The sequence below is a fragment of the Thunnus albacares genome, chromosome 16, assembly GCF_914725855.1.
Source record: "Thunnus albacares chromosome 16, fThuAlb1.1, whole genome shotgun sequence".
NCBI classification, from domain to species: Eukaryota; Metazoa; Chordata; class Actinopteri; order Scombriformes; family Scombridae; genus Thunnus; species Thunnus albacares.
In genome coordinates, this window is record NC_058121.1 from 23158322 (window position 1) to 23168037 (window position 9716).

Genomic DNA, 9716 nt, shown 5'->3' on the forward strand with positions numbered 1-9716 from the left:
CAGACTCATTCAAAACAAACATTTGATCTTTATGTCATTATAAACACATTTTTATTTTACACCTTAGTTAGTTGTAAATTAATATGATTTTCAGGATACTTGGTTTTCTCTCCTCGCTGCTAATGTTTCTAAATGTACTGTGTGTGTTTTGACTGTTGGCAGAATCCTCTCTAAGCTCATTGTGGTTTTCTTACCCTGTGAATCATGCTCATGTGCTCGTCGGCGCTGCTGAAGTTTTTGGCGAGGTCGGAGATGCAGAGCGACTCGTGTTGACACGTGTGAACCCATCTCTGGTACTCCGTCGTCCCGGGGATCCTGTCGAAGAAGATCCTGAACGCCTCCCACACAGCCTCCTGACAAACTGACCAAACAAAACACACCGCGGGCTCTTAGACTTTCAGCACTAAATATACCACTTAGAACAGCTCCTTCACACTGTTGCAATCTGTTCTGCATTGTAAACTAAAGTGGGAATCTGTCACAAGCGCTGTTTTTTTTGTATTTTTGTATCCATCTGTGCAACTCAGGTCTTATCGCTGTGTGTTGTTTCTGCACTTCACTTTCTAGAGATCCTGACTATCTAAATGTTTGTTTGAAAGCAGAAAATCTCTTTAAATTCTATAAAGATTTCTGTGAAGTTGGAGTTGGTAGAAAGTTTGGCAAGAAACAGGAGCATTTTCACTATTTCTTTATGATCTACTTTAATTATTGACTTCCTTTTAGGGCATTTAAGTTTATAAAATGTCAGTAAATAGTGAAAAATGCCCTCACAGCTCAAGTTGACTTGTCTTCAAATGTCTTGTTTTGTCCGACCAACAGTCCAAAACCCAAAAGATATTCAGTTTACTATCCCAGAAAACCATAAAATCCCCACATTTGCAGCAAATGTTTGGCTTTTTTGCTAAAAGAAAAAAAAAATCAAAATAGTTGCCATTGTTTGAAACATTGCATGGATGAACTAGACTGTTATTGCAACTCTGACAAAGAATATTGAAAGAAAGAAGGTCAAAATAAACTTGTTATTGAAGTGAAAGTCAGTCGGAGTTGTGTAGTGATGTGGAGTCGTTAGATGATTGTTTTCTTCTTTTTTTTTTTTTTACAACTGACAAGTAGCTGTATAATCCTGAGACACCACAATCTCTGTTTACACAGCATCTATGACCTGCAGTGGGGCTTGCATTGTATTAATGTTCCTTATTGGATTGAAGTTTGTTCTCAGTTCCCATCTGCAAGATGATAATATAAACTTATACTTGGTTTGACAGCTTCATTCTGCTCTGCATGTTAACATCTTCTCATCTATCATCTTTTCTTTTCTTTAATCTTTCCCTTATTTGATCTTTTATCCTTGTCTAATATTGAACTTAATGCCTGAAATAGAGCCATACCGATCAGCTGATTGAGAGCAGTTAAGGCCCAAAATCGGACATTGTTGACATGATGAAGATAAGTTACTGTTACTGTTGCAAGTATATCTCCTTCAAATGCTGCACGTCAGCTGCTTCATTATAATTAATTCATCAATGTCATATCTACATTCTTCAGGGATTGTTTTAAATTAACTTTCAACTAAATTTGGAAATGCTGAAGGTTTTTAATTTAAACAATAACTTTGAGGAAGGACTTTAAATCAATCAGTCAAAGTTTGAAATCCTGTCATGTTTCAAGGCTTCATCGACCGCATGAAGGTGAATGAAAAAACATGAAATTGGATCATTTTGTAAGTTTTCGACCAACCAGCCTTGACATCTTGTTTCTGTGAACATGAAATAAATAAACTCCAGGCTGTCAAAACTTGCACGGCTTGTTATTTATCTGTGTTGAAGAGTTTTGACAGAAACCTGTATGAAGGAGGTGAATGAGTCATATCTCTGAGTCTCACCTCATCACTCCTGACTGATCATCCTGGTGGCTCAACTGTGGATCATGTTCCTGCTACATCCTCAGATCAGTTTCGGTCCAGTACCTTTGTGACACAACATTTTCCCCCTACTCTTCCTCTCATTGTGACCTTTCTCTACGTACTACTTCTATTTTCAGAACAAGATCATGTTGTTTAGTGTTTTTGTTTATGCTGTGATCGACTTGTATTGTGCATTGAATATTGTTTAGAGCTGTTTTTATTTCATCACTATAAGAGGCATTAAAAGCCCTTTTCAGACAGGAAATACGTAACATCTAAGGCTGCAACTAATGATTATTTTCACAATTAATCAATAGATTGTTTTGTCTGTAAAATGTTAGAAAATAATGAAAAATGCTTGTTATAATTTCCCAAAGTCTTCATGTGTCTTGTTTTGTTTGACCCACAGTGCAAAAACCCAAAGATAATCACTTTGCTATCATGTTTGACAAAAAAAAAAAGCATTAAAGCACCACATCTGCAAAGCTTAAACCAACTAATATTTGGCATTTTTGCTTTGATCAACTAATCGATCAATTGACTAATCATTGCAGCTCACTGGCTTCATCTATCTGTTACAGTGACGCCTGTCGAGGTGTTTTTAATGCCGATGTTCCTTCATTCAGACATGACAGAACATTTACAAGAAGAGCTGCGTGATCACGAGTTATTTGAGGTTTCTCAGGCTGCTTCGCTGATGGATTTCAAAACTTATCTCGCTAAGTCTTAATAAATGAAACAATGAATCCACTCATACATTTTCACTTCATTTAACACCGTTTAATGTAAAGAGCGAATTATAAAGTCCCACGTGCACAAACATTGACTGACAGGACGTTCGGCTTCATTCCTGTTATCTCGCGTGCTGTATGTAAAACTGGATATTCATTTATTCATCCATGCAGTTGGTGTGAATTAAAATGTAAATTACATGGCGGCTCACATTATTATGGTGGTTGTACAAGGGTTTTTTTTAACCTCTTCTGCACCGGTCGCAATGTGAGGGTTTTTATAAACTGATTTGATTTGAGAAGAATCTCCTCAACAACTCTTTCAAAGCCTCATTTCATTTGTGCACAGGATTAAGATTGAGATAATTTGAGGTATTACAGTGAAACACATTTAATCTCTCTGCATGTTTGGTCTTTACGTTAATCTGACAGCGTTCAGTTCAGACTTGTGTTCAAAGTGTTGCAGAAATGTTTCAGGTGAGACCACCAGATTGATGTAAAGGGGTGCAGGTCTGAAAATGTCTTATAACTGTATGAATGTAAGACAAGGTGATTTTTTTTTTGAATAAAGTTTAAAAAATACAATTAAATAGAACAATGAAGAAGCACAGGCCTGTACCTCTGAGTTGGTAATAAGCCTGGTGGCTGGCGAGCACTTCATTGATGGTTTCTTGGGGGCAGATTCTCACTCCAGAGTGCAAAAACACGGATCTCCTGGATCTATGTTGTTGTTCAAACCCCAAACCTCTGGTGTGTGTGGACGACCTCAGCAGCTCCGCCAAACGCGTGGAGCCAACACCTGCTTCTGTTTTCACGCTCGAGTCGAGCCTGGCGGCGTTCTCTGGACAGGAAACAGAAAGAAAAAAGGATTTGTCAAACATACTGCGGTCCAGATCCGTCGCATTTGTTTAGAGCAATACGACTAATGTCACAAGATTTAGGCAACATTTGAAAACAGCTGAAATTGGATTTAGTGTTTTCTGTTGCTGGCAACAGAAATGATGCAATCTATGGTAAACTCCACTCTTCTGGTAACAGCTTACAACAAACAGGAGAAGTAATCTGAGTTGAATGCATCATATTAAAAGTAAAAAAAAAACAGTAAAAAATACATTTTCATGTGTTTTCTTTTATCTGGACCCTGAGAGAAGGAAAGTAAGGTTATCTTACTCATACCCAAAGAAGGCAAAGATATAGAACAATTTAGACCAATTTCAATTTTAAGATGTTGATAATAAGCTCTGTACGTGTATTGGTATAAAGCCAAAAAAAAAATATCTAAAAAGAAGATATACAGAGATGGTGGTTAAGATGAATGTTGTACTGAGGTTTTTGCATCTATTTCAGGCTATTTGAATAATGATACCACAAAACAAATTCATCTCCTGGGTTAAAAAATAAACAGATATCTGGCAAAAATTCTGCTTGTAGCCAGCAAAAAAGCTATAACAAGATATTGGTATAAAGCTCACCCTCCAGGGAAAGAGCAGTGGTTTGAGATTGTCTGGGATATCTATTCAATGGAAAGGTTGACATACCTGCTGAGAGTTAAAGGCAGTATTTTCAGCAAGAACTGGTGGAGGACGTGATGCAACAAGTAACTGAACTGTTAAGTTATGGAATAAGACAATGTTTACATGTATGAGCTACCCTAGACAAATGCTTTTGATGTATTTGTTCTGTGTTGTATTATTTAGTGTTATGTTGTATGTGTGCGCATGCTGCTGTGTCCAGAGCTGAAAACATAATAAAAATTAAGGTGTAAAAAACAAAAATTAAATAAAAGAGGGTGAGATCTGGGTCCTACAGCCCACTGGGTGGCTAGTCCATGACCTTCCCCCTCCTTATTTTTAGTTTTTGAGGCTGGCGGCCTGTATAAGCTACATAACTGTATAAACTGCCCTGCCAAAATATGTATCTACTAAAAAGGTTGTTAAATCTCTCAGTAAAGCAGTCATAGCAGGAGTAAGTAGTTGAGTTTTTTTTTTTTTTTTTGTCAATTTGGTGACATATTCAAAGTAATGTCATTCAGAAGAGGGCATAACAATCTTAAATCCAACAAGTGTTTTTCCCCTGTGGAGAGAGGCATGACTCATACGACAGGCTGAGTTCATGCTGAAAATCTACATACAAGAACACTGGTGAAAGCAACAAATCACTCATTTGTGCCACGTAAGGACTAATCTTTTCGGACCAGTGGTTCTTGCATCATTGTACTTTGACCTTTTTCCAAATTAAGTTTTGAGGGACTCTGGGTCATAAGCTACAGAGCTCATTTTTGAGTTTTCTCTCCCTCTTTGTACCTTTTTTATTAATAGACGCCTATTTTGAGCATTTTCCACACTGTTCTCTCTGCAGAAGGACTTTGTTTGCTGTAACTGCAGCATCATCCCAGAGCAGGAGATACAATAACTTTTAGATGCATTGGGACAATAAATGATAAGAATAAGTTTAAACCAATCAGCTCAGTTAAATAAATAAGCAGTGGTGAAAAGTAACTAAGTACATTTACTCAAGCGCTGTACTTAAGTACAATTTTGAGGTACTTGTTCTTTACAGTTTTTCCATTTGATGCTACTTTATACTTCCACTCCACTACATTTCAGAGGGAAATATTGTACTTTCTACTCCACTACATTTATTTAACAGCTTTAGTTACTTTTCAGATGAAGATTTGACACAATGGATAATATAACAAGCTTTTAAAGTACAACAAATTGTTAAAGATGAAACCAGTGGTTTCCAACCTTTTCGGCTTTTGACGTCTTACAAAAAGCAGTGTGTAGTCGGGGTCACATTTCACATGTCTATGAGTTGTTAACAGCTCCACCACATAGTGATTTTTCTCTCTAAACTTCTCACATGGTTTCATTTCAATAAATGTTCAAATGATCCAATATTTCACCAAAAATCAAAGATTAGAGAAAAAGTCCAAAAACTGAAAACAGATTTGTGTATCAGAACTTTGTTTTTTCTTCTTTCCTCTCCCATTAATCATCTCACCACCCCTCAGATTTATCTGCTGACCCTTTGGAGGGGCCCGACCCTTCAGTTGGGAACCAGTGGACTAAACTAGCTAACTGTATATAAAGTAGTTGAAACTAGCTCCACCTCCAGCAGCTACAACAGTAACATGCTGCTCTAACACTGATGCTTCACTATTAATAATCTAATGATGTCATATATAATAATATATCAGTCAGAGGGACCAAACCACTACTTTTACTGCAATACTTTAACTACATCAAGCTCATAATACTTATGTACTTTTACTGAAGAAGGATTTTTCATGCAGGACTTTTACTTGTAATGGAGTATTTTTACATTTCTTTATTGGTACTTTTACTTTTTACTTTTTTTTTTTAAGTAAAGGATCTGAATACTTGTTCCGCCATTGGTATTCAGGATATATTTTTTGGTGAGAAGTGCTAGAAGCCCAGGAAAATAGATGATAATTGATAACAGTCTCCATGGAAACTGGTAGTGTAACCTTAAATTGCCTCATTTACTTAATTAACACTCACATTTAGTATTTTCCAAAGAACAAAACAAAAGGTGAATCGAGATTAATGGCATTAAAAAAGGGTTCAACTTGCCTTAATTGTCGTTTTCCAGATAAAGTGGATTACAGAACTATATGTCTCCTTCAGTTTCTCTTTCTGTATAAACATTATTTTGTACTGTATGTCTCAGTTTTGTGTTATTTATGGCCATAAGCAGAGTGGAGTTTAGCATTATGTCTGCCAGCCAGGGCTCGGGGGTTCGCTCTCCCTCCTTATGCCCACTCATACTAAAAATAAAAGTACTCAATGTACTTGAAAGGTGCTTGGAATAAAAGCATCCGCCAAAACAACAGTGTGTTGTATATACATATATTTATATGTTTTTCATCACTCTATCTAGCAGGTAGGCTATATATTTGGGATGGTGTTAGGTAAAGTGGGTGTTGAAGTTCACCATGCTTATCACCACTTTTAGAATAAATATACAAAAATGTTTGGCAGTGAAGGTGAACTTCAGGTGTTTGATATTGAACATCACAGACATGATCTTTTGTTTTATTTGTAATATTCAGCTCACATGATTCAGACTTTGTAATATAGAACGCTGATGATAACCTCACCTCTTCGGGTATGTTTTCGGCTTTTTTCTTCCCATAAATAAGTCTGGAGCTGTGATTCAGAATGTCAAGCTGTCATCAAGCTGGCAATAAATCTACTAAACTATGCTATTATCCGTTTTCCTATTTCATTTGCATTGTGGACACGTTTGCACATATTCGTGGCCCCGTCTTAAGCACTGATTTCACTCTGGCTGTGTTTCAGAATAGGACAAAGACAAAAGGATTTACTCAACTCCTTCTGCTTTATCATGCATTTAACAGCCTTTTTGTATCCTCTGTTGAAACAATGACTAACAGTGACAGTGTCCAACACCGTAATTATTTCACAGCTAAGTACTTATGCAACCTAATAGGCTTTGCTTTGCATTGTGACCAAGTTTAGTACGTGTATAGATAGTCTTACTCCTTAAATCCTTGTATCTAACTGCTCTTATCTTAGAGAAGTGCAAACTTTATTCCTTTTTTCTAAAGAATAAAAATATAAAACCACCTCTGTTTGAAGTTGTAAAGGCCATGAAGGCTCAAAGGATTGTAGCTTTGCAAACAAAACGAGGCTTACCTTTAATTCCAGGAGCCTGTGGCGCGAAGACGAACAGCAGCACAAGTACAAATTCCCAAAGCATTGTGGAAGAAGAGTTTGACCTCCCCAAAATGTGAAATTCAAAGTAAATCCAGCAGGGTGAAGGGAGGTGGGAGGGGGGGGTTGTTGGTGTCCTCTAGCTCAGGTGGAGTTCATGGGTGCAGTCAGTTTGGTTGCAGGGTGTCTGGGTGCACTTCGCATGGAGATGGCGGACCGTTTAGCGCCCTGAGCTGCCGGTGAAACACTCCTAATGAATTCTGGGATGTGCATATGTTGGAGGTAGGCGTAAAAAACCTGCAGGGCTGGTCATCCACCCAGGGGAATTGTGGGACAGTACTAGCTGCAAGTGTGGCAAGAGTGACGAGGTTAAAAAAGTAGGCACTGTTTCGGGAATAATCTGTTTATCTACTGCTCAGACATAATCCGTCTTTACCCCGCGGCCCTCACAGCGCTGGCGTCATCCTGTTAGTGGCTTTCTTGGGGGCATCTGTCAACCCAGCGACCAGTTCATTCAGTACACCCCCTCCCGGCCCACCCTGGCACTTAACACTGGTGTTTCCCCACTGTTTTTATACTTAGCAGGCCTGGGAAGCAGCTCACAAGAGTATGTCACCCAACACTGCAGTGAAACCAATAAATCTCATATTATGCAGCAGTGTTGAAGGCTCCTGCTAACTGGACAGCTCAGGTACAGTTACATCTTCACCTCAGCACCAGTATGACAGTCCTTACTGGTCTGAGTGGGACTCGTGAGCACATCGCCTTGAAGACAAAAACGTGTCTGTTCAGACTTAAGGCGACCAGCCTGTTGAAGTATTTCTTTTTATCTTTGCTGACTCTCTGTTATTTTTATGTATTCCCAAGTTTTATTGCAGCGCTAGATTCGCTGTTTTTAATTATATTCATTACTTTTAAATGTTTTTTTTCTATTCCAGTTTCGATTTTCATCGTTTTAAAAGGTGATAAAGATTATGTTTATGATCCTTAAATCCATCTACTTTCATGCTTTTGTTACAAATCCCATAAGTCCAAAAGCTTATGCTATATCAGGCTCTAAGTCTCACAGGAAGCCTCAGACAAATTATGTTTGTTAAGAAGTAAAGAAATCTTTTAAGATGAATTGTTTTGTTTTTTAGATTCTTAATTTTGCAAGATTGGAAAGAAATACAGAGGGTGTGTAAAGGAGCTATGTGCATATAAATATTGTTTATACATTATTATTATTCTATTCTCATTCTTATGTATGATGTTTTTATTTTATATATTTACAAAATCATATACATGTATCATTAACTAACCTCAGCATTTTATGTTTTATGTTTAAATTATATAAACCACCCCCCAAAATGAAATTACTTTTAACTCTATATTTTGGTTAAATCTTTAATTTCTTAGTTTTCTTCTCATTTGTCCTGTTTAATGTCATATCCAGGTAGTGTTTAAGCTCTTTTTCTTTCTCACAGTGTAAAAGTCTTAAATGTCCCGTTTCTACTGCAATGGCATAATTTTGCCAATGGAGATCAACAAAGTTTGTAGGGCTGCAACTAATGATCATTTCTGCTTAATAGATTAGTCATTTGGTCCATAAAATGTCAGAGAATAGTTCTAAAACATGTCCTATCATAATTTCCCAAAGCCCAAGTTAATATATTGAAATTACTTGTTTTGTTCAACCAACAATTCTAAACCCAAAGATATTTACATTATTATAGAGAGCAAAGAAAACCAGCAAATATTCACATTTGAGAAGGTGGAACCAGTGTATGTTTGGCATTTACTAATGATTATTTTCACTGGCGATTAATGTAGAGCTGCAACGGTTAATCAGTTAAGTCGATTAGTTGCCAACTATTTAATTAATCAGCAACTATTTTGGAGTCATTCTTTAAGGAAAAAAAATCTCTGTAATATTTCAAATTCAAATTTTTCCAAATTCTCTGGTTCCAGCTTCTACAATGTGAATATTTTCTGGTTTCTTTAGTCCTCTATGACAGTAAACTGAATATGACCAGTCCAACAGTCCACTAGTTGTGGACTGTTGGGCGAGATAAAAAAAGACATGTGAGGACGTCATCTTGGGCTTCAGGAAACGGTAATCAACATTTTTGACCATTTTCTGACATTTTATAGAAGAAACGAGACCAATTGAAGACTTAATTGAATATGAAAAAAATCATTAATTGCAGCCGTAGATTCATCAACAGATTATTTATTTCTTACTAATGAATCTTTTTGTCTATAAAATTTCAAAAGATATGGGAAAAATACCAATCACAGTTTCTCAAAGTGACATCACCAAGTGTCTTGTTTTGTCTGACCAACAGTCCAAAACCCCAAAATATCCAGTTTAGTCTCATATAAGACAAAGAAAAGTAGCAA

General features: G+C 36.9%; 1 protein-coding gene across 1 annotated transcript in view; it reads right to left on the minus strand.

The window, feature by feature from the left end:
• The window catches only part of LOC122965787 (titin-like), a 57499-nt gene extending 49869 nt beyond the window's left edge, over window positions 1-7630 (minus strand). The window contains exons 1-3 of the mRNA XM_044329995.1: window positions 7317-7630; window positions 3254-3475; window positions 195-361 (exon numbers count right to left, since the gene is read on the minus strand). Coding sequence (XP_044185930.1) covers window positions 195-361; window positions 3254-3475; window positions 7317-7380 — 453 coding nt within the window. The 5' untranslated portion in view covers window positions 7381-7630. The remainder of the gene's footprint in view (window positions 1-194; window positions 362-3253; window positions 3476-7316) is intronic.
• Window positions 7631-9716: the final 2086 nt, after the last annotated feature.